Raw genomic sequence first — 25,129 nt, 5'->3', positions numbered from 1 at the left:
GTAGATATTCAACAATTTTAATTTTCGATCAGCACAAGTCGATCAGGTTAATTTACCTTTACTGTAAGCCCCGCTCGTAGTTTTACCCCAATCCAAATTTTAACAAGACAAACGGCAAACAATTACAAAGGGCTTTTACATAAACAAACATTTTTACGACCTATTTTCAATAGGTACCTACTCTGATACATTGTGTAGCTAGTAATACATCTGTCGTAATACTCTGAGAGTTTATCAATCTGTTATCTCTTACGGTGAAAGTAGCTGCCAATGGGTATGTTAAAGTCAATACACTGAAAATTATGAAAATCAAGCTGTTATATTCATATTTATCATTTTATTGTGACTCTTTCATGCCAATGAATAGATTGGCACGATAAATATATTTATACACGCGGGTATTTTACAATCCAGACATTATGTTTTTTATTGTTCTTTGAATATAAATGCGATCAGCACTTACTTTTGCCTGGCAGTTTTTAGTTGTCGAACTGGGTTTCACTGCAGCAGACTAGAATATCCCCAAAAGAAAAAAAAAAAACGATATGGCTCCCAAGGAAAAACTTGTAAGATCTAAAAAGCTTCCAAGAATGTGCAAATCCACTCAATATTTCAATTACCTGCATTTCATAGATTTCGTATGAGTCTGTCGAAGCATCTGGAAATGTGCTTAAGAAGGACGCATCCCTAAAAGTACCTTGGTACTTTGCAAGTGGGTTTCTGTTGTTCTGGGTTCTCCTATTTTTCGCCGTCATGATACCATTCTTCTATCGGTTACCGACGGCTTTAACAATAGAAGATGCAGAGGAAAATGTGTTCATTGCGGAACGGGCGTACAAAAACCTCTACACTCTGTCTAATATTGGTACCAAATTGACTGGCAGTAAGGAAAATGAGGTTGAGGCAGTAAACTTTATTCTAAACGAGTTGACACAAATAAAGGAAGATATGCTAGGGGAATTTTTTGAGATGGAAATTGACTTATCGAAAGTTTCTGGAGTTCTGGGATCTGGTAGTACATTTGACGTATATCAAGGCATTCAAAATATAGTTGTTAAGCTAACGCCAAAAAGTACAAAGAGCGACTCCTACCTTCTAGTTAACAGTCACTTTGACTCCAAGCCGTTTACTCCATCTGCCGGAGATGCAGGTTTTATGATTGTCACAATGTTGGAAGTCCTGCGTGTCATTGCAACAACAAAGCAAGCATTTGAACATCCAATCGTCTTTCTATTTAATGGATCTGAAGAAGGCAATTTGCAAGCTTCACATGGATTTATAACACAGCACAAATGGGCGCCATATTGCAAGTAAGGTCTAAAAGTTTCCGGAAATCGCATTTCCTTTTATATAAATTTGAGTTATTCTCAACTATAATTGTAGAGCTGTCGTTAACCTGGACGCTGCTGGTAGTGGAGGTCGGGAAGTTCTATTCCAAAGTGGTCCCAATCATCCTTGGCTTGTAAAAGTAAGTCTTTAAACTTACAACCTCTTTTTTTTTTATTATATAAACATTGAAACTACTCAACAGTATTACAAAGAATATATCAAATATCCGTTCGCTACTACGATGGCTGAGGAAATCTTCCAATCAGGCATTATTCCATCGGATACCGATTTTCGACAGTTTAAATCGTATGGCAACATCCCAGGTAAGTGTTATTGAGCTTCCGAATTGTAAAGAATGTCGGCAAAACAAATCACTCAACACAGGTTTGGACATGGCTCAATTTATTAATGGATACGTATACCATACAAAATATGACGTCATCGATGTAATTCCTCGCGAAGCCTTGCAGAACACAGGGGATAATATTCTAGGTTTGGTTCGTGGTTTAGCGAACGCAACTGAATTGCGAGATACAGAGGTATAAGCCAGATTCCCGAAAATGTAGATTGATTTTATACTCACATTTGTAATTTTTAACTCACAGGCATATAAGAGTGGAAACGCTGTTTTTTTTGATTTTCTGGGACTCTACTTCGTCCAGTATTCAGAGGCTACAGGAACATGTTTGAATTTCGGCGTTGCTGGAGCTGCCCTGATTTTCATTATTGTTTCAATGTGGCGTATGGCAGCTATTTCCCGCGTTTCCATATGCCACGTGGTGCGCTGGTTTATATTGGTCATGATCATCCAAATTATTTCTTTTGTACTTGGACTGGCTCTTCCTATAGTGGTGGCATATGTATTTGATAATTTGGAACTATCGCTCACTTACTATAGTACTCCAATGTTAGTGATTGGTCTTTACGTGTGTCCCTCACTAATTGGCCTCAGTTTGCCATTAACAATATACTATAATCTCCAAGGCAACGTAAGTTGATAATCTCGTATATAGTTGGTCCCATTTTATAATGAATTTTCCATCCCCAGGATAAAATATCAACTGCCTACCATCTCCAACTAGCATTGCATGCTCAGGCCGTGATACTGGCTCTTTTAACTATTGGTCTTACATTATTTGGATTGCGTTCTGCATATATATTCGTTATTCCACTAATTTTCTACGTGTTATCTTTGGCCTTAAATTTATTGACCACTCTGCATGATCGTGGCTATGCCTGGACGGGTCTGCTTAAGGCAAGCCAGATAATTCCTTTCCTCTACAGCAGCTACCTCTTTTATATATTCGTTGTAGCGCTTACGCCTATGGGTGGGCGTGCGGGTAGTTCCTCCAATCGGGACTTATATATTGCTGTCCTGGCAGCAGCAGGAACGGTTCTATCATTTGGTTTCTTGGTAAGTCTGCGCAACGACTCCTATCGAAATATCCTTATGCGTTTTGTTATTAACACAGATCCCGCTAATCAATGCTTTCCGACGACCCAGTTTTGTGGTGTTCTCTCTGCTTGCAATCACAGCCGTCGCTATGTACTTAGCAAGTAGTACACAAATAGGATTCCCGTATCGACCGAAGACCAACGGACAGCGGATTGCCTATCTGGTAAGTGTCCTTTAAAGCGTACTGAGGGCTATTTATTCCTAAAATAAGAATTGCCACCATTTCAGCAAGTGCGAAATATGTTCTACGAGTACGATGGCACTCTTAGTAAGGACGAGTCGGGCTATCTGTTTAATTTTATGGATCGGCGTGAAGAAAAGCCACTCTTGGGTACAAATGTCAATCTGACTGGATTGGTTAGCATGAAATCAAAGTGTGAGACCCACATGATGTGTGGCATGCCCTTGTATAGTTATGGATATATTCAGCATCGACTTCAAAATAAATGGTTGCCACGATCTGAACCCATCGAAACCCCAGCATCGACCGCATTGCAGAGGTTAAGCAAAACAGCTGTCAACGCCACAACTGTGCGCTTCGAATTCAATTTGACAGGCCCCTCGCACATGAGTTTGTTTATTGAACCCTATGAAGATGTGACGTTAAGTAAATGGTCATTCGTGAGCGACGGTCAGGTGCCATCAGCTTCCCAGCTACCCTATTCAATATTTTTTACATACGGCATTGATAGCTCTCCAATAAACTTCTTCTTGGAATTAACGGTGAGATATAATTCGAAAATTTCATATTTCAATTTAAATATACTTATCATTTTTAGAAACCAAATGGTAATTTCAACGTGCCATTATTTCAATTGGGAGTGTCAAGACATTATATTACAAATGAAGGTGATGCCCAAAGCGTGAAGTTCGCGTCTTCATTCCCTTCATATGCAATTCTGGTGCAGTGGCCCGCATTATACCAAAGATACATTTTCTGAATTAACAAAAATATTCTTATCAAGGCTGCAAGCCGGTTCGAATCTGAAGCTCTAACATATACTTGACTCTTGAACAGCTAAGACCGAACTATACCGTATTTAAATATATACATATACAAATACATATACATATAATAATATATTAATATATATTATATAAAACTGTTTGTCCTGACTGACTGACTGACTGACTGACTGAGTTACCTAATCTGATGTAGGTGCACGTTAAGACAGGGTTTCGGGAAATTCCACCCGCAAGTGTGGAAAAAATCGCGAAAAACGTTTGCATGTAACTTTTTTGTTTACCATCTGATCGGCCTCAAACTTATTTTCAAAGATCTTTGTTCAAATTCATTTGAGGGTGTTTCACACTTTTCCAAAAAATTCGTTCCTCCCTGGTGGAAATGGAGGTCAAAGATTTGGTGGGTGACGTTTCGCGCTCAAATTTATTTCCAAAAATCTATAAGAAAATCATTTTAGACGTGTTTCACACTTTTCGCACAATTCAAACTTCTTCGGGGGAATGCGATTTAAAGATTTTTTGGGCGAAGTTTTAAGTTGTGTTCGATTTGCTTCAAACATATTTTCAAAGCTCTACATAAGAAATTAATAAATACGTATTTCTGCGATTTGGGAAATTCCATCCGAAACAGTGGTAAATTGGTGGAAGACGATTGTATGAAAGCTATTTGTTTACCATCCGATCAGTTTCAAAATAATTTTCAAAGCTTTTTGAGAAATTTATTTTATACGAGCCACGGGCAAAGCCGGGTTATACCCGCCAGTATATATATTTGAAATTATGTGGGTTATAATACTGTATTATTTAAGTTTTAATAACAAGTACATTGGCTCGAACTATAAGCCGATTTTTTCTAGGCTTGTAGCCAAGATTGCTTTATATACCAAGTATAGTAAGCTCCGTTGCGTCAAATGAGTCAAAACAAAGTCAACTTTCTCAGATTTTTGTTAAACCAATTTAAACAAATAATATTGATAGCTCTTCTGCTAACGCCACTTATATGCTAATAGGAAGAGCAGCGTACTGTGCGCCCTGTTAAACAGTACATAAATTAAATAATAAAACAGTTTAAGAAAATATATAAGAACAATATACAATACACAAATATAATATTAATGATCCAATACAATTTTTTGGCATTTATTTATATCGACTATTAAACAATAAATCCATTGTTAACAGGAAGTTCAATGAGTTGCAAGTCTTTTGGGAATGGTTTACCTTAATCACAATTATGCGATTCTTAGAAAGCATTATTGTCAATTATTTTATATGGTTATCATATTAATTAATTGTAATAATTCCCAATGAGTTAATTTAACGGTTATTAATTACTATTATTTCTTACTATTATTTTTCTGTATTCGCAAGATGCTCACGAACAGCCCTCGAAAACAAAAACTGGAAGTCAATATTATAAGTTAATAGCTATTATATTTCACAGAAGTATTAAAAAGATAACGTTCCTGACCACTTTAAAGCAGCCTTCATTTACTTTGGCTTAGCAGTTATTGGTAGGAAATCGTCGGACTAACTTCAATAGATCGGTTTAATTTTTTAAGACAGAATGGGCGAAAAGGAGAAACTAGTAAGCAACACAATTTATCGCTTACATTTTCAATTCTCAATTATTAAATTATGCAGATATTGAACGAATCCGTCGAAGCTCCTGCAAATGCTGTCAAAAATGAAGCGAATGCAAAAGTACCTTGGTACTTTGCGAGTGGTTTTCTGCTATTTTGGGGACTCCTCTTTTTTGCAATAGTAATACCCTTTTTCTATCGGTTACCCACGGCTCTTACAATGGAGGACGCAAACAAATGTGAATTCATAGCGGAACGTGCGTACAAAAAACTGTACACTTTGTCTAATATAGGGGCCAAAATGCTTGGCAGTAAAGAAAATGAGATTGAGGCTGTACAATATCTTCTTAAGGAGCTGAACCAGATTAAGGAAGATTCGCTGAAAGATTACTTTGATATCGATATTGACTTATCGCAAGTATCTGGCGCATTCGCATTAAAAACTTCACTTAGGATGTACCAGGGAGTTCAAAATATTGCTGTGAAATTAACACCTAAAAACACCACAAGCGAGTCCTATCTGCTCGTCAACAGTCACTTTGACTCGAAGCCAGGTACTCCCTCTGCCGGTGATGCAGGTTTTATGATAGTCACGATGTTAGAAGTCTTGCGTGTAATTGCGACAACAAAACAAATTATCCAGCATCCAGTCGTCTTTCTATTCAATGGAGCTGAAGAAGGCGCTTTGGAGGCTTCACATGGTTTTATAACTCACCACAAATGGGCGTCACACTGCAAGTACGTTAAAAAGATCGCCTTCGCTGTTGAACAATAATTAAAACATATTCATAAAAATCGTAGAGCCGTCGTTAATCTTGATGCTGGCGGTAGTGGAGGTCGGGAAGTTCTATTCCAAAGTGGTCCCGATCATCCTTGGCTCGTGAAAGTAAGTTATCTAAGGAAATACCACGAGCCGTAAATACCATTGAACAACAATAATATTACAGTACTACAAAAGATTTATTAAATATCCATTCGCTACAACTATGGCTGAGGAAGGTTTCCAATCAGGCACAATACCATCGGACACAGATTTTCGTCAATTTAACATGTATGGCAATCTACCAGGTAAATTGAACTTTCTTTACTAAGTCTACCCATACTTCATAGGGTAGCTTAAAACTATAGTCGTCTGATCCCATTAAATGCCACATATCATTTACATAGGTTTGGACATGGCCCAATGTATAAATGGATTTGTGTACCATACAAAGTACGACGTGATCGACATAATTCCTCTTGCATCCCTGCAGAACACAGGCGACAATATTCTTAGTTTGGTTCGAGGTTTGGCGAATGCAACCGAATTATATGATACAGAGGTATTTCAAAATTGTGGTATAAAGCTCCTACACACTAATCATTTTTAACTCTTAGGCTCACAAAACGGGACACGCTGTCTTCTTCGATTTCCTGGGACTCTACTTCATCCATTATTCGGAGACTATAGGAATCTGTTTAAACTTTTGCATTGCCGGAGTTTCCCTAATTTTGGTTTTCGTCTCAATGTGGCGCATGTCAGCTCTTTCCGACTTATCCATTTCGCGCATTGTACACTGGTTTATATTGGTCCTAATCGTCCAGGCTATTTCCTTTGTACTTGGACTGGCTCTTCCTATAGTGGTGGCATATGTATTTGACAATTTGGAACTATCGATGTCTTACTACAGCAGTCCGTTGTTAATGATCGGTCTTTACGTGTGTCCCTCACTCATTGGCCTCAGTTTGCCTTTAACAATATACTATAATCTCCAAGGCAACGTAAGTTGATAATATCGTATATAGTTGGTCCCATTTTATAATGAATTTTCCATCCCCAGGATAAAATATCAACTGCGTACCATCTCCAACTAGCATTGCATGCTCAGGCCGTGATACTGGCTCTTTTAACTATTGGTCTTACATTATTTGGATTGCGTTCTGCATATATTTTCGTTATTCCACTAATTTTCTACGTGTTATCTTTGGCCTTTAATTTATTGACTACTCTGCACGATCGTGGCTATGCCTGGACGGGTCTGCTTAAGGCAAGCCAAATTATTCCGTTCTTATACAGCAGCTACCTCTTCTATTTCTTTGTTGTGGTTCTAACTCCAATGGGTGGTCGTTCATTTAGTTCATCAAATCCGGACTTGAGTATTGCTTTCTTGTCAGCGGCGGGAACAGTTCTTTCGTTTGGCTTTTTGGTAAGTGAACTTAATGAGTTCTTTGTTTTCATGTTTATCAGCTATTATTATTGTTGTTCCCAGATTCCGCTAATCAACACTTTTCGCCGACCCAGCATTGTAATTTTCACTCTGTTTATTATCGCTGCCCTTTCAATGTACTTGGCCAGTAGCACCCAAATAGGATTTCCATACCGGCCTAAAACCAACGTGCAGCGAGTCGCATATCTAGTGAGTATCCCGATTTATTTACTAACTTCTTATATTTTACCCAATTGCCATTCCAGCAAGTGCGAAATATATTCTACGAGTATGATGGTACTGTCAGTAAGGACGAGTCTGGCTACCTTTTTAATTTTCAGGATCGTCGGGAAGAAAAACCCCTCTTGGGCACAAACGTAAATCTGACCGGCTTGGTTAGCATTAAATCGAAATGTGAGCAGCATATGATGTGCGGCATGCCATTATATGATTCAAGCTACGTTCTGAATCGACTTCAAGCCAAATGGTTGCCACGTTTGGAACCTATTGAACCACCAGCATTAACAACATTGGAGATGCTAAACAAAACCGTACTTAATTCTACCACGGTCCGATTTGAGTTCAATTTGGAGGGTCCCCCTCAAATGAGACTATTCATTCAGCCGTATGAAGATGTTTTAATAAGCAACTGGTCCTTCTTGGGTAGTTATCTTGAGACACCATTAACGCCGCCGTTGCCATACTTTATCTCTTTTAACTATGGCATTAACAGCTCCCCATTGAACTTTTTCTTGGAATGTTCTGTAAGATATAGTATACAGCTTTTGGTATTTAATTTAATATTTAATGCATTTGGCAGAAACCGAACGGCGATTATAATGTCCCCATGCTCCAACTGGGGGTTTCCAGACACTATATTGGAAATGAAGGTGATGCCCAGAGTGTGAAGTTTGCCTCTTCATTCCCCTCATTTGCAACTCTGGCACAGTGGCCAGCATTATACCAACGATATATATATTAATTTTTAATGTAATTAAAATGTTTCCACTTATCAAACTCCATGATTATATGTATATTTATGTAATGAAATACTTCACGGAGAAAAACGTAAATATATATAGACCAGAAGGACAGACATGTATATTACTGGGCGGTATTTTAAGCTTGTCTTACTTGAAATTTTTTGTAATTTGTAGCGCAGGGAAATATTGTCTTGTTCTTGGTATAGACACACAAACATATATACATACATCCGTACAAGCAAGCAACAGAATTTAGTTAGATAGATTCCAATACAACAGGTAAAAAAAACACAGTTTATCAAGCTAAGTAAATCGATATATGCACATAAGTTTTTGACTTAAAATGACGACTAGCATTATTCGCATTCACTTTGATTTAGATCAGAACAAGGTGTGCATTAAAACTGTTTACAGTCGCAATCATTCGCTGCCATAAACACACCCCTTGCCGACAAATGAATTGCTATTTAACCATAAATATAAATTGTTTATTAAGCGATAAACAAAGAAAAGTTGCCAGGGTTTAATTCTTATACCCTGTGCCAATTATAAATGGATAAAATAGGGTAACAACATTCTGGGAGAATAATAATGGTTATTTCCTTACACGTAAAGATCAATTAAAATAAAAGGATTTTCAAGTTAAGCATGCATTCAAGGCACAAGGGTGTTAACTAAAGTTAAGGTATTACATACCTGGGTAGAGGGTATCTTCTAGTTAATCAGTGACAGATTTTTAATTGTTATCAGTAATAATTGTGATAAAATACATGCTTTCAATTAAATAGTGAAATCATATTTAAATATGGTCACAGTTTTTGCATACAAACCCAAATTGATTTAAAATAATGCAGTTTTTGAATACCCTTTTGGTTTTCACAACAGTTTAATAGTTCAATCAGTTTGTCAAAGCATTAGTCTTAGAAGGTGGGTAGCAATGTAGCTAATGTACCTAATGTAGCTAATGTAGCTAAGATCCATGTATAGGAGTACTAAGCCATCGGCATCACCAAGATAACCTTTTCGTTTTCATTTTTCTTACGTCTAGACGTGATATAATTAAGTCATATCAGCAGATACGAAAGCTGGCAACAACAATTTTAACATTGCGGTGGTACCGAAAATAATATAAAAGATGTTAGGAATTGGCATAACGAAAAAATAATTTAGGATCGGAATACCGACCAAATGTATACTCTAGAAGTTCAAAATATTTTCATATACTTAAATAATATTGAAAAAATGTATTTCGATTACACATTTTGAAAGTATAATATCCCCAACTTTCAAATATTCTGTACCCTGCTTAGAGCAGAAAAACATTTATATATTAGGACTTATATAACTTACATATAAATACACGCCGCAATATTAACACTTTCATACAAGGACTGAAAATTATATAACTCTCTGCAAATATAAAATAGCTGGTGCAGATAAGTGCAATGAACCTGTCATCGCGACGTGATTGGTAATTCCCCACTCATTTAAAGAAGTAATATAGACGCACCTTATCTTCAACCAACATAATAATATTATATTATTCGATATTATTTGATATCGGGACATCATTAAACACACACGCGTATATGAGGAGAGCAAGCATTAAACAATAAGTCTATTATAAAATGAAAATGGGTATTGCGAAAAGTTATGAAATCCTAAGCGAGATTTTTGTTTAAATTTTTGTTCTGATACCATTGAGATGTTAACAATACAAAAGGAAAAATTAAGAAAAGTAATGGTATTTTACAGCAGTCAAGGAAGTGAGCTAAGCCTGGCCAGTAAGCTAAGCCAAAGACTCTAATAGCAATTGCTATTCTATGAGAATTCTGCAATAGTTCTTATTACACTTCATGCCTTTAATAATCATAATGCTTAAACATGTTAAACTACCCTCAAACGAATGATAGTTATCATTCTGATTATAAGTTCATATATGATTTGATTGAAAGCCTTTGTGACACTCTTATATGCCTTTATTATACATTTACTGTGTTTAAGCAATCAATGGATTGGCATTATAAATGATTATATTTAAATTGGCATTTTCAACTTTGGTTTTTATGATTACATTTTTAACAACTATAAAAGCGGTCCGCTCTTGCATTAGCTCAGTAGTTCTTATTTGGTAAACCTCGGTTTCACATCAGCAAATAAGTACAGTATGGGTGACAAGGAGAAACTGGTAAGGAACACAAAATATAATTTAAAAATGTTCTTTTCCCTAATTCTTAATCGTGCATATTACTTAGATATTGGCAGAGTCTGTCGAAGCTCCTGATAATGTGGTTAAGAAGGATGCAACTTTGAAAGTACCTTGGTACTTTGCCAGTGGTTTTCTGCTTTTCTGGGGACTCCTCTTTTTCGCTGTTGTGATACCGTATTTCTATAGGTTACCCACGGCTCTTACATTGGAGGACGCAAAGAAAAATGTATTCATAACGGAACGCGCATATAAAAATCTGTATAAACTGTCTAACATTGGTAACAAATTGGAAGGTAGTACGGAAAACGAGGTTGAGACAGTTAACTTTATTTTAAACGAGCTGGCACAAATCCACGAAGTTCTCCTGGAAGACTACTTTGATATGGAAGTTGACGTGTCACGAGCATCTGGTGCATTCGTATACAAAACTATGCTAAACACGTACCAAGGCGTTCAAAATATTGCTGTGAAATTAGCACCTAAAAACACCACAAGCGAGACCTATCTGCTCGTCAACAGTCACTTCGACTCCAAGCCAGCTACTTGGTCTGCCGGTGATGATGGTTTCATGGTAGTCACGATGTTGGAAGTCCTGCGTGTCATTGCGTCTACAAAGCAAACTATCGAACATCCGATAGTCTTTCTCTTTAATGGAGCTGAAGAAAGTGCTATGCAAGCATCTCACGGTTTTGTAACTCAACACAAATGGGCGCCATACTGCAAGTAAGCAATATTATTTAAACTTTTCAAAATATCACAAATTTGACACCTAACCCTTTAGGGCCGTCATTAACCTTGACGCTGCTGGTAGTGGGGGTCGGGAAGTTCTATTCCAAAGTGGTCCCAACCACCCATGGCTTGTAAATGTAAGTTATTTAAAAACAAAATGTTGAAAGGATTTCTAAGCACTCATAAATTTTAACAGTACTACAAGAATGACGTAAAACATCCATTCGCTACGACCATGGCCGAAGAAATCTTCCAATCAGGAATCATTCCATCGGATACAGACTTTCGACAGTTTAATTTATTTGGCAACATCCCAGGTGAGATTCAAATTTCAGTCTAAATAAGAATATTGGTAAAATAAATCATTGAACTTAGGGCTGGACATGGCTCAGTGCATTAATGGATTTGTCTACCATACAAAATATGACTTGATCGATGTGATTCCTCGTGAGTCCTTGCAAAACACCGGTGACAATATTCTTGGTCTGGTTCGAGGCTTGGCAAATGCAACCGAACTGCACGATACACAGGTAAGCACCTTATTTATAACATCTTGATAGTAAATTGTATTCAAACGTTTGACATTCAATTCATAGGCTTACAAGAGTGGACACTCCGTCTTCTTCGACTTTCTGGGACTCTACTTCGTACACTATTCTGAAACTACGGGAACATCTATAAACTATGGCGTTGCCGGAGCTGCCCTCATTTTGATATTCGTTTCAATGTGGCGCATGGCAGCTGTTTCCCAAGTATCCATATGCCACGTGGTGCGCTGGTTTATATTGGTCCTGATCATCCAGATTATTTCCTTTGTACTTGGATTGGCTCTTCCTATAGTGGTGGCATATGTATTTGACAATTTAGGACTTTCGCTGACTTACTACAGCACCCCGTTGCTGGTAATCGGTCTTTATGTGTGCCCATCTCTCATTGGCCTCGCTTTGCCTATAACTATTTACTATGGTATCCAGCGCAACGTAAGTTTTAAAAATGTTGTAAGTAGAAGGACAAAGACATTCGAATGAATTTCCCTTTTTTAGGAGAAAATTTCAACAGCTTATCATCTCCAACTGGCGTTGCATGCTCAAGCGCTCATCCTGGCTCTTCTAGCCGTTGGCATTACACTTTATGGCTTGCGTTCTGCATATATATTCGTTATTCCACTGATTTTCTACGTGGTATCCTTGGCTTTTAATTTGTTGACAACTCTGCACGATCGTGGCTATGCCTGGACGGGTCTGCTTAAGGCAAGCCAGATAATTCCTTTCCTATACAGCAGCTACCTCTTTTATATATTCGTGGTAGTACTCACACCAATGGGTGGACGTTCGGGTAGTGCGACCAATCGGGACTTGTATATTGCTGTCCTGGCAGCAGCAGGAACGGTTCTATCATTTGGATTCTTGGTAATTATACTCTTACTTATCAACTCTTGTGCTGCATAAGTCACTGAGGCTTTTTATTGACACAGATACCGCTTATCAACGCTTTCCGCAAACCCAGTCTAGTGGTGTTCTCTCTTCTTGCAATCACAGCCGTCGCTATGTACTTAGCAAGCAGCACACAAATCGGGTTCCCGTACCGACCCAAGACCAACGGACAGCGGGTTGCATATCTGGTAAGTGTCCTATATAGTATCTAACTCCTATTAATTATAGTATTTAACATAATGGTTACCATTTTAGCAAGTGCGAAATATGTTCTACGAATACGATGGTACTCTAAGTAAGGACGAATCTGGCTACTTGTTTAGTTTTCAAGATCGACGTGAAGAAAAACCACTTTTGGGCACAAAGGTCAATCTGACTGGTTTAGTTAGCATCGAATCGGATTGCGATACTTACATGATGTGTGGCATGCCGTTGTATGATTATCGCTTTGTTCAGAATAGATTACAAAGCAAATGGTTGCCGCGATCTGAACCCATCGAACCACCAGCATCATCAAATTTGGAAATGCTAAGCAAAACCGTGCTTAATGAGACCACTGTGCGCTTTGAGTTCAACTTGACAGGTCCTTCGCACATGAGTGTGTTTATTCAACCCTATGAAGATGTGGAGATAAGCGACTGGTCTTTCTTACGTAGTTATCTTGACAATCCACCAGCGGCACCGCTATCATATCATATCTACTTCACATACGGCATTGATAGCTCTCCTCTAAATTTCTTTTTGGAAATTTCGGTAAGATACGTCTTGGACACTCAATCATATGTCAATTTTCACCTAATAAGCTTATTGTTTTACTTGTAGAAACCTGATGGCGACTTTAATGTACCATTGTTCCAACTTGGAGCGTCGAGACATTTCATTGAAAATGAGGGAGATGCTCAAGCTGTGAAGTTCGCATCTTCATTCCCCTCATATTCTATATTGGCCGAGTGGCCAGCACTTTATGAACGATACATTTTTTAATTATTGAAGTTGCGAAAGAGAAACATTCAATATACAATAAATACATGTGCATATATACAATGTTTACAAATATTTAACTTTTCACTATGAGCAAACAATGACAAATATGATTACCAAGCTTAGAGCTTCATTTTCCTTAATCGCTCTCTCAATCTCTCTTGGAGTAGCATTCATTATATCATTTATCTTATTTGTTCAAATTCAACGCGATTATTCACAGTTGGACAGTTAAGTTAAACAAGTCGTTGTTAAAGTAAACATTAACCTCAGCACGCAAAACATTTCCCTAGCTAACACAATTCCACGGGGAAATAGTACACCAATTAAATATAAAAATGTGTACTAACAGGTACTAATACACATATAGAGAAGAGTAAATAGAATACACATAGGGCACAGAGCTGCTTACAAAGAGTGCACAATTTGTAGAATCAGTGTTAGAGTGCAGCCTTACGCAACGCGTCGAAATACGTGCTACGAATAAAAAACAAAAAAATTAAAGAGCCGCGAGCCGCGAAAAGTTAAATGAGCATACAACAATTGAAATTATAGAGAGAGAATCTATGCTGAAAATATCAGATAAGATGAATGCCGAAGCTGTCTTGTCTAAACTAAGCAAACTGTGGGATCAGTTAAATTGTAGGCGTCTTGATGAGATGTTACGCGCTATTCGAATTCGGTTTGATTCTTGTCAGAACAAGGTGTGATTTTTAATTGTATACGATAACAACGATTTATAACCCCTTGGCGACATATTAATTATTTGTTGTCTATGAATTTAAATATTGTTTCAAGCGATAACACATTCAAGTGAAAGCAATGAAAATAATGTTCGGCAAACTTGTTTTTTATCAGTAATTAAATGTGACCCGAAGCGTGTTCTCAATCAAAGTGTAAAAAAATTGAGCGATAAATGTAGAAATGTTTATGTTTCTGTTTAGGTTAATGTTTATATAAAAAACATTTTTCAAACGCACTTTTAATGTACACAACACTATTTCGGTATACCCTTGAGAAGTCAAAATAATTTATACAAAAGGTATTTCTTAAACAACAGCCAGTGACTTTGAAGCGGATATTTTGTGATATATTGTATTTGGGATTCCACGCCATATCATTAAATTCGCATTACATTTGGTCCAGGCCTACATAAAAAACTCAGTTTTCGAGCTATTAATAGATTTACACTGTAAATATTTCTATTATTTTTAAATGGACTTTTACTATGCAGTTCTTTTCTGGAAGTCCTAGGTATTATTTTTTTGGTAATCAATTCTTTATTACACATTATGTAGATTTCGGATGAACCTGACGAAGCTCCTGGAAATGCGGCCAAAAATGAGGTTAAGGCCCAAGTACCTTGGTACTATGCGAGTGGTTTCCTGCTATTCTGGGTACTTTTGTTTTTTGCTGTAGTTCAACCATTTTTCTATCGGTTACCCACGGCTATGACAATGGAGGACGTGAAAAAGAATGTTTTCATTGCGGAGCGTGCCTACAAGAATCTCTATACTCTTTCTAATATTGGTACCAAGTTGACTGGCAGTAAGGAGAACGAGGTTGAGGCGGTTAACTTTATTCTAAACGAGCTGGCAAAAATCGAAGAAGTTCTCCTGGAAGACTACTTCGATATGGAAGTTGACGTATCGCAAGCCTCTGGTTCTTTCCCATATAGTACAATGCTTAGCATGTACCAAGGCGTTCAAAATATTGCTGTGAAATTGGCTCCGAAGAATGGTACATCCGAGACCTATCTCCTCGTCAACAGCCACTTTGATTCCAAGCCATTTACCCCGTCTGCTGGTGATGCAGGGTTTATGGTAGTCACGATGTTAGAAGTTTTGCGAGTTATTGCGACAACAAATCAACCCTTTGAGCATCCAATCGTCTTTTTATTTAATGGAGCTGAAGAAGGTATGATGCAAGCTTCTCATGGTTTCGTAACTCAACACAAATGGGCACCATATTGCAAGTGAGTCTTTTTTCAAAAAAAGAATACCAATTTAAACTAAATACAAACAATCGTAGAGCTGTCGTTAACCTCGATGCCGGAGGTAGTGGAGGTCGCGAAGTTCTCTTACAAAGTGGCCCCAACCACCCATGGCTGGTAAATGTAAGTTATTTAAAACATACAGTTGAAAGCAGTTCTAAGCAGGTATACATTTTAATAGTATTACAACAAATACATCAAACATCCATTCGCGACGACCATGGCTGAGGAAATCTTCCAATCAGGAATCATTCCATCGGACACAGATTTTCGACAGTTTAATTTGTATGGCAGCATCCCAGGTGAGATTCATAATTCAGCCTAAAAAAATATTGATAATGTATATCATTAAGCACAGGCTTGGATATGGTGCAATGCATCAATGGATTTGTCTACCATACAAAATATGATTTGATCGATGTGATTCCTCGTGAATCCTTGCAGAACACCGGTGACAACGTCCTTAGTCTGGTTCGAGGTTTGGCCAATGCCACCGAATTGCGCGATACACAGGTACACACTTGATTCCGGAAATCTTATCCATATGCTATATTCTCACTTTGCAGGCACACAAAACCGGTCACGCTGTCTTCTTCGATTTTCTGGGACTCTGCTTCATCCATTATTCAGAGACTACGGGAATTATTTTGAACTGTAGCGTTGCTGTAGCAACCCTCATTTTGGTATTCGTTTCTATTTGGCGCATCGCAGATGTTTCCCACGTATCCATTGCCCACGTGGTGCTCTGGGGTCTATTGGTCCTAACCATCCAGGTTATTTCCTTTGTACTTGGACTGGCTCTCCCTATAGTGGTGGCATATGTATTTGACAAATTGGGACTATCGCTGACTTACTATAGCTCCCCGTTGCTGGTGATCGGTCTTTATGTGTGCCCCTCACTCATTGGCCTTAGTTCGCCCATAACAATCTACTATATTTTCCAACGCAACGTAAGTTTATAATCTCATGCCTTGTTGATCCCAATTTTTTAATGTATTTTTCATACAGGATAAAATATCGACATCTTACCACCTGCAACTGGCATTGCATGCTCAGGCAATTATCCTGGCTCTTTTAGTATTCGGTCTCACATTATTTGGTTTGCGATCTACATATATTTTCCTAATTCCACTTATTTTCTACGTCATATCCTTGGCTTTCAACTTGTTGACTACTCTGCATGATCGCGGATATGCCTGGACGGGTCTGCTAAAGGCGGGTCAGATAATTCCATTTCTGTATAGCAGCTACATCTTTTATATGTTCGTGGTTGTGCTAGTACCAATAAGTGGTCGGGCAGGCAGTTCCGCTAATCGCGACACACATATCGCTTTCCTGGCGGCAGCAGGAACGGTGCTATCCTTTGGTTTCTTGGTATGTTTACTCAAATTCTCTTCCATTTTTTAAGCTCTTAACTGGTTCTATCTACAGGTCCCACTTATAAATACTTTTCGACGCCCAAGTTTTGTGGTGTACTCTCTACTTGCAATCACAGTTGTTGCCATGTACTTAGCCAGTTGCACCCATATCGGATTCCCCTTTCGACCAAAGACCAACGGACAGCGAGTGGCATATCTTGTTAGTATCTCTTTAACTGTCTTTAACTACTCTCTCTTAAATATCCGTTTGGCATTTCAGGAAGTGCGAAACAAGTTTTACGAGTACGATGGTACTCTCAGTAAGGACGAGTCTGGCTACTTGTTTAGTTTTCAAGATCGACGTGAAGTAGAGACTTTCTCGGGCCCAAATCTGACCGGCTTGGTTAGCATTAAATCAAATTGCGAGACGCACATGATGTGTGGCATGCCGTTGTATGATTATCGCTATGCTCAGAATAGATTACAAAGCAAATGGTTGCCGCGATCTGAACCCATCGAACCACCAGCATCATCAAAATTGGAATTGCTTAACAAAACCGTGCTTAATGAGACCACTGTGCGCTTTGAGTTCAATTTGACAGGTCCTTCGCACATGAGTTTGTTTATTCAACCCTATGAAGATGTAAAGATAAACAACTGGTCGTTCTTACGTAGTTATCTTGACAATCCACCAGCGGCACCTCTATCATATCATATCTACTTCACATACGGCATTGATAGTTCCCCCTTAAACTTCGTTTTGGAAATTTCGGTAAGAGCTAATGCTTAAATGTTTATGTATAAATTTTAAATTTTTTATTTATAAACCTGTAGACAGAGAGCGGCGATTTTGATTTTCCATTGTTCCAGCTGGGAGTATCTGCACATTACATTGGAAATTATGGCGATGCAGAAAGTGAGAAGTTGGCATCTTCGTTCCCCTCCTATGCTATATTGGCCGAGTGGCCTGCCTTATACCAACGATATATTTTTTAATTATATGCAAATTACGAAAATAACATAGGTGAACAAGTTCCTCTAAAATAAATATTTATATGAACAAAACGAACAAAACAAGCCACAAAACAATTAGTTAAATGAATATTGTTAAATGAAAATGAGTATTTTGATGAGTTACTTGTTACTAGACGAGGCTTTGGTTAAATAAAACCTTTGCCGTTTCTTTCTTCAGCTGAACAGTGACTAATAATTCATAAATCTATGAGCATAAGTGGGGCTGTCCTACTATCAACTATTGTAATTATTTCAGTCTTTTTTTTTTAAGCAACCGTATCTTTTATGCCTGATGATAAGCAACATTATACGACTATATGATTTAATTTGCAGACTTACACACCATTATTATGATTTTTAGGTGCAAGCAACGAACCAACGGGGCAACCAACGAATTGATACCACAACTTTAGATACTTTTTATAATATCGTCTTAATGAATAAGTTCTCACTGCGCAGTTGCCAAATAATGAGTATATTTGAGTTTTTTGTATGCATAAGCAGCACTTACAAACCATCAAAATCAATTATCTAGAAAAACAATAACAATCATTTTAAGGGTGACCCAACCCCAACCATTGGCTTTATCCAACCGTATTTATTAGATGCCAATTTCGGGTGGAGGTCAAATATAGCCCGCAACTTCTTTATGAAAATACGTACGACTTGCTATATTTTCAGTAGAACGGGCAGAAATAAAAATAGTGTTCATTTACTAAAATATGTGAAACAAGGTTTAAATCAAAACCTGGGCTCATGTACCTGGAAAACAAGGCAAACGAACAGAACCTTAAGCTAGGAAGCTGGTATGAGCCATAAATGAATTCTCCATATTTTTTTTAGACTTGCAGCCCTGATCAATGCACATTCCATAACTCATTTACTTCAAACGGCCGTCCTTTAGCTGAGAGTCTCTGATATTTAATACATTTATCTTACTGGTATATACAAAGAGAGAGAGGGAGCTGGGTCGCCACTATTTAACGAGGCTCTCTTATTATTATGTTTTTCAAGATGTTTTTAGACTTTCACATTTGTAAATAAATATACATTATACATTTGTAAATACATTTTTAATATTTTCGAGCGTTTTTGAAGATAAAAATTTCAGCCAGGTACTGTATCTTTTCATTAAAAAGTTGTTGACACTTTTAAACTAAAAGATTAGATTGCCTCAAAAGAGACACTCTCATCGTTCTGATTAATTTAAATATTTGACATTTCCTAACCTAATCATATTAGATGAGGTTGCCTTAAGTTTGTTAAACGTAGTATTCGGATTACAAAAATGAGATTCTATTTACAAACTCAAGACTTATCTAGTGAAATATTAAGTGCTATTCAGAGCTGTTCAAAATTCTCGTGAATAATTTCATTGAAGCAGTTGGCTACCGTGGCACGTGGCGCATACAATATTTGGTTAGTAAAATTGGCATTCTTATCTATCTTGATTGTTAAGAATCTCCAGTGGCGAGAAGCAATTTTTGTGTGAGCTTTTATGACAAATAGCTAACACCATGGCAACATCAGTTAAACAAGCTTCAGTTGGACAAACTTGAGGCAGGTAACAAAGTAATATCTTTTTTTTGACGGTTTTATGCATATTTTTTGCATAGATAAGTAAAACTGTTAATGCTAAGTACAAGTATGCTCTATGGGATAGGAGATGACTTCTTGAATGAGTTATAAGCAAACAAAAATATAGCTATGCACTTCGGAATAGGAGATGACTTCTTGAATAGACTTGGGTGGCAGTACCTCAATCACTCTTTAATCACATATCGGCACAATAATCAATAATACAACATCGAAAATAAAATAATTTCATAAATATACAAGCTTTCAAACAATTAATCTATTGTAAAAAATTACCATATCGATAAGTTTCAAGCACCCAGTTGAGGTTATAGATAAACAATTATTTTATCTTTTAATGTGTTTAACATTTTAAATATATTCCTTGAAAAGCATTGAACTTGTTGTTTTAGGCGCTTTAATTACTAACCAAAATCATGTATTTTCGGTAATCAATAAATTGACATCATAAACATTTGAATTTTTTAATGGGCTTTTCACAATCTCATCTTTATGACAACTCAATTGTACAATTATAAAAGCCGTCTATACTTGAGTCACCTCTATAGTTCTTATTTGGAGACCCTTCGATTCACTTCAGCAGATTCATTCTCAAAATGGAAGACAAGGAAAAACTGGTAATAATCATCAAATAGTTGAATTATTTTAAACTCCTTTCTTACGACTTTTTACAATAAAGTTAACTGCCGAATGCGTTGAGGCTCCCGGAAAAGTGTTCAAAAAGCAGGCTACTTCGAAAGTTCCTTGGTTCATTGCGTGTGGTTTTATGCTGTTCTGGGGATGCCTTTTTTTCGCTGTGGTGATACCATTCTACTATCGATTACCTACGGCTCTGACATTGGAGGACGAAAGGGAGAATGTTTTTATTGCGGAACGTGCATACAAAAATCTCTATACTCTTTCAAATATTGGTACCAAGTTGACTGGCAGCAAGGAAAATGAGGTTGAGGCAGTGAACTTTATTCTAAACGAGCTGGCAAAAATCGAAGAAGTCCTCCTGGAAGACTACTTCGAAATGGAAATTGACGTATCGCAGGCCTCTGGTGCTTTCCCATATAAAACTGAACTGAACATCTACCAAGGGGTTCAAAATATAGCCGTGAAATTGACTCCGAAGAATTGCACGACCGAGACCTACCTCCTCGTTAACAGCCACTTTGATTCCAAGCCTTTTACCCCGTCTGCCGGTGATGCAGGCTTCATGATAGTCACGATGTTAGAAATTTTGCGGGTAATTGCAACCACAAAGCAAACCTTTCAGCATCCAATTGTCTTCTTGTTTAATGGAGCTGAAGAAGGTATGATGCAAGCTTCCCATGGTTTTGTAACTCAACACAAATGGGCACCATATTGCAAGTAAGTTATTATCCCAGAAGAATACCAATTTATAACTAATCACTACTATCTTAGAGCTTTCGTTAACATTGAAGGGAATGGTGGCGGAGGTCGGGAAGTTTTATTTCAAAGTGGACCTAACCACTCATGGCTTTTAAATGTAAATTTTTTAAAACCAATTTGAATCGATAATCACTCAAACTAATTTAAATTTTTAACAGTACTATAAAAAATATATTAAATATCCCTTTGCTACGACCATGGCTGAGGAAATCTTCCAATCAGGCATTATACCATCGGATTCCGACTTTCGCCAGTTTAATATATATGGCAACATCCCGGGTAAGTTGCAATGCGATTAAAACTCCAAAGAATTATTCATTATTCATCATAGGCTTGGACATGGTTCAGATTGAAAATGGATTCGTATACCATACAAAGTACGACGTGATCGATGTGATTCCTCGTGAATCTTTGCAAAACACTGGAGATAATATTCTCAGTTTAGTTCGGGGTTTGGCAAATGCGACCGAACTGCATGACACAGAGGTATAATTTTCCCAAAATCTAACTCGCATGTCGATTTCTCAAGTGTAATATTTCATTTTACAGGCACACAAGGGTGGTCACGCTGTCTTCTTTGATTTCCTGGGAATATACTTTATATATTATTCAGAGACTACGGGAATATTATTGAACTTGAGCGTTGCTGGTGCTGCTCTTATTTTTGTTTTCGTTTCTATTTGGCGCATCGCAGATGTTTCCCACGTATCCATTTCGCACGTTGTACGTTGGTTTATATTGGTCCTAATCATCCAGGTTATTTCCTTTTTGCTTGGACTGGCTCTTCCTATTGTGGTTTCATATGTGTTTGAAAATTTGGGATTATCGCTGACTTACTATAGCTCCCCGTTGCTGGTGATCGGTCTTTATGTGTGCCCCTCACTCATTGGCCTCAGTTTGCCCACAACAATATACTATAGTCTCCAAGGAAACGTAAGTTTATAATATCGTATTTGGTTGACCACATTTTCTAATGAGGTTTCTATCTTCAGGATAAAATATCAACTGCCTACCATCTCCAACTGGCATTGCATGCTCAGGCTATTATTCTGGCTCTGTTAACAACTGGTCTTACATTATTTGGCTTGCGTACTACATATGTACTCGTAATTCCACTCATCTTCTACATCTTATCCTTGGCCCTTAACTTATTGACTACTCTGCACGATCGTGGCTATGCATGGACGGGTTTCCTTACGGCGAGCCAGATAATTCCCTTCCTGCACAGCAGTTACCTGATTTATTTTTTCGTTAAAACTATAATTCCAATGTGTGCGCGCTCTGGTAGTGCTTCCGATCAGGACGTGTATATTGCCTTCCTGGCAGCAGTGGGAACGGTTCTTTCCTTTGGTTTCTTGGTATGTTGACTCATCGACTCTCCGCCTACATAGACTTTTAATCGATCTTATTTACAGATCCCGCTCATCAATACTTTCCGCCGACCCAGCTTGATGATATTCTGTTTGCTTGCGACCACAGCTCTTTCCATGTACTTAGCTAGTAGCACACAAATCGGATTCCCCTTTCGACCAAGGACCAACGGACAAAGAGTTGCCTATCTAGTGAGTATCCTATATTTTTGAGCGACTTCCAGTAATCTATCCAAAAACCTCCCTTTTAATTTTAGCAAGTACGAAACATGTTTTACGAATACGATGGTACGCTCAGTAAAGACGAGTCGGGCTGCTTGTTTAATTTTCAAGATCGACGAGAAGAAACGACTTTCTTGGAAGCAAAGGTCAATCTGACTGGTTTGGTTAGCATCAAATCGAACTGTGACAAGTACATGATGTGCGGCATGCCATTGTATGATTATCGCTATGTTCAGAATAGATTGCAAAGCAAATGGTTGCCGCGATCTGAACCAATTGTACCACCAGGATTAACCACATTGGAGGTGCTGAACAAAACCAGACTTAATCCTACCACTGTGCGCTTTGAGTTCAACTTGACAGGTCCCTCGCACATGAGTGTGTTTATTCAACCCTATGAAGATGTGGAGATAAGCAACTGGTCGTTCTTACGTAGTTATCTTGACAGTCCACCAGCGGCACCTCTATCATATCATTTATATTTCACGTACGGCATTGATAGTTCTCCACTAAACTTCTTTTTGGAATTTACGGTAAGAGACTTCGTGAACACTTTTCTTTTTCAACTCAATCCTAATATATTAAATTATTTACCTTTTAGAAAGCGGATGGCGATTTCAAAGTTCCAATGTTCCAACTGGCAGTGTCGGGACATTATATTGGTTATGAGGGTGACGCCCAAAGTGAGAAGTTCGCATCTTCATTCCCATCATATGCAATCTTGGCCCAATGGCCAGCATTATACCAACGATACATATTTTAGTAATGTTAAAATAGTTGAGGAATAATCCGAAATATATTGCATCAATGCATACAGCTGCATATAAATGTGTTCTTTTTACGATGTAAATTAGGATTCAAGGTCATATAGACAAGAGCAGTGAAAATAAATAAAGCAACAACCTAACAAATATACGAACAAATGAAAATCTGATATTGTCAGATTTTTCACTATGGAATTAAGCGCTTATAACGTTATTCTTATATAAGAATATAAGTTATTAATTAACTAATAATGGCCTACATTGCACAAGAGACAGAAATTTCGATTTTGGAAACAACATTATAACCCAATTCAGTTCATTTAAAGAAAGACTTTAAGAGAAACTATGTATAAAGGTTATGTTTAATTTTACTTACCATATATTGTCTTATATGTATGCATGTACATACATACATATGTATGTATGTATGTGTGGAGAACAGAAGTTACTTGATAAGTTGGGCACCACATTTTTATGCGCTCTAAATGTATGTATGTTTTCGGTTCTCCAGATATTGTAATGAAATGAGGCACTTTGGTTGCTGTCTGTTTTTCAGACTATTTACATTCAGCTATTTGTGTTTTATCTTTTACTTTACACTCTTATTCACTTTATTTCGCCAGTTGCTGTGGCGCGTCCATCAAAAATTAAGTTTTCTATTAGCAAAGCATGAGATGTCGAAGCTTCCACATATATACACTTAAACGCGGCGCACACGTTTCCACTTTATTTTAGTTTATCACTATTATTCAAGAAAATAACTTTACCAATTTAATTAAACACTTTAATAAATCTAATTGTCGCACATTTTTACGCCATTTAACCGCACTTAAATAACTGTAAACAATTCACAATGGTGTTTACAGCATGTGGTTACAGAGTATAAACGCAAAATGCTCTACACAAACAGAATTGTTAAACTCAAATAGGCACTGTTAATTTAACATCATGTGGCATTGCCAACATACATGCTGGCCACTTTGCGCGCGCGAAAAATGTAGCTTTTTTGAAAAGTAGAAAAATGTGAAAAAAACAATAAGATTACAAAATTTAAAATAACTACGAATGAATATGGAAAAGTTAGTCACACACTTTGCCTGCACATATTAAATATACCGATTTTATGTCTACTGCTGGCAGTAGAATAAAATGTTCATAATCATTTTAATATGAATCAAAATGATTGAATCTTTTCAATGCACTTGTGTGTAGATCGATTGTCGTGGCTATATGAACACAATCTTATCTTTGATTCGTTAAATCATAAAAGCGAGCTATTAACTCAAGTTGTAATGCATATTTATGACTAGCTCTGATAAAGCAAACAAACCTCAAGTACTTGAGGTTTCTAAACGACCAAATTTGTTTTGATTTAAAGCGTGTCCGTATATCCATTTGGGCATTACCCAGAGCTGCGTCACCCACAACGATGGTCACAAAGAACACCAAAATTCAGCCCCCTTTGCAGTTAGATACTGATCCCGGAAATGGGGTAAAAACAGCTAAATTAAAATGGAAAAAGCATAAGTTCGATTCCATTTTTAAACTATGTGGCTGGGCGA

General features: G+C 37.4%; 6 protein-coding genes across 6 annotated transcripts in view; 5 read left to right on the top strand and 1 right to left on the bottom strand.

Annotated features, from left to right (window-relative positions):
- The window catches only part of LOC135431277 (endoplasmic reticulum metallopeptidase 1), a 43,611-nt gene extending 19,523 nt beyond the window's left edge, over positions 1 to 24,088 (bottom strand). The window contains exon 1 of the mRNA XM_064686297.1: positions 23,944 to 24,088. The gene's annotated coding sequence lies outside the window, so the exon portion shown is untranslated. The remainder of the gene's footprint in view (positions 1 to 23,943) is intronic.
- On the top strand, positions 546 to 3,781 carry LOC135432522 (endoplasmic reticulum metallopeptidase 1-like). Its single transcript, XM_064688246.1, has 10 exons — positions 546 to 566; positions 634 to 1,310; positions 1,384 to 1,468; positions 1,532 to 1,652; positions 1,714 to 1,868; positions 1,935 to 2,318; positions 2,378 to 2,743; positions 2,802 to 2,948; positions 3,014 to 3,508; positions 3,565 to 3,781. Exons 1-10 carry the CDS (start codon positions 546 to 548, stop codon positions 3,724 to 3,726), a joined length of 2,613 nt encoding a protein of 870 aa, XP_064544316.1. The 3' UTR covers positions 3,727 to 3,781.
- LOC135431278 (endoplasmic reticulum metallopeptidase 1-like) lies at positions 5,265 to 8,555 on the top strand. The gene is made up of 10 exons (XM_064686299.1): positions 5,265 to 5,336; positions 5,393 to 6,069; positions 6,133 to 6,217; positions 6,279 to 6,399; positions 6,499 to 6,653; positions 6,709 to 7,092; positions 7,152 to 7,517; positions 7,581 to 7,727; positions 7,784 to 8,281; positions 8,338 to 8,555. The coding sequence occupies exons 1-10, from the start codon at positions 5,316 to 5,318 to the stop codon at positions 8,497 to 8,499; spliced, it is 2,616 nt and encodes an 871-aa protein (XP_064542369.1). The 5' UTR covers positions 5,265 to 5,315; the 3' UTR covers positions 8,500 to 8,555.
- Positions 10,640 to 13,940, top strand: LOC135431767 (endoplasmic reticulum metallopeptidase 1-like). The gene is made up of 10 exons (XM_064687072.1): positions 10,640 to 10,688; positions 10,756 to 11,432; positions 11,491 to 11,575; positions 11,635 to 11,755; positions 11,814 to 11,968; positions 12,035 to 12,418; positions 12,482 to 12,847; positions 12,913 to 13,059; positions 13,127 to 13,624; positions 13,694 to 13,940. The coding sequence occupies exons 1-10, from the start codon at positions 10,668 to 10,670 to the stop codon at positions 13,853 to 13,855; spliced, it is 2,616 nt and encodes an 871-aa protein (XP_064543142.1). The 5' UTR covers positions 10,640 to 10,667; the 3' UTR covers positions 13,856 to 13,940.
- On the top strand, positions 14,313 to 18,252 carry LOC135432130 (endoplasmic reticulum metallopeptidase 1-like). The gene is made up of 10 exons (XM_064687635.1): positions 14,313 to 14,556; positions 15,151 to 15,827; positions 15,884 to 15,968; positions 16,027 to 16,147; positions 16,204 to 16,358; positions 16,412 to 16,795; positions 16,854 to 17,219; positions 17,277 to 17,423; positions 17,484 to 17,975; positions 18,038 to 18,252. The coding sequence occupies exons 1-10, from the start codon at positions 14,419 to 14,421 to the stop codon at positions 18,197 to 18,199; spliced, it is 2,727 nt and encodes a 908-aa protein (XP_064543705.1). The 5' UTR covers positions 14,313 to 14,418; the 3' UTR covers positions 18,200 to 18,252.
- LOC135432509 (endoplasmic reticulum metallopeptidase 1-like) lies at positions 21,231 to 23,694 on the top strand. The gene is made up of 8 exons (XM_064688235.1): positions 21,231 to 21,308; positions 21,370 to 21,490; positions 21,543 to 21,697; positions 21,761 to 22,144; positions 22,204 to 22,569; positions 22,627 to 22,773; positions 22,839 to 23,336; positions 23,405 to 23,694. The coding sequence occupies exons 2-8, from the start codon at positions 21,409 to 21,411 to the stop codon at positions 23,564 to 23,566; spliced, it is 1,794 nt and encodes a 597-aa protein (XP_064544305.1). The 5' UTR covers positions 21,231 to 21,308; positions 21,370 to 21,408; the 3' UTR covers positions 23,567 to 23,694.
- Positions 24,089 to 25,129: the final 1,041 nt, after the last annotated feature.

This window comes from Drosophila montana, unplaced genomic scaffold (genome assembly GCF_035044405.1).
Source record: "Drosophila montana isolate Dmon_TW-CO22-7 unplaced genomic scaffold, ASM3504440v1 contig_3200_1, whole genome shotgun sequence".
Taxonomy (NCBI): domain Eukaryota; kingdom Metazoa; phylum Arthropoda; class Insecta; order Diptera; family Drosophilidae; genus Drosophila; species Drosophila montana.
This window is presented reverse-complemented; position numbering and strand designations above follow the sequence as displayed.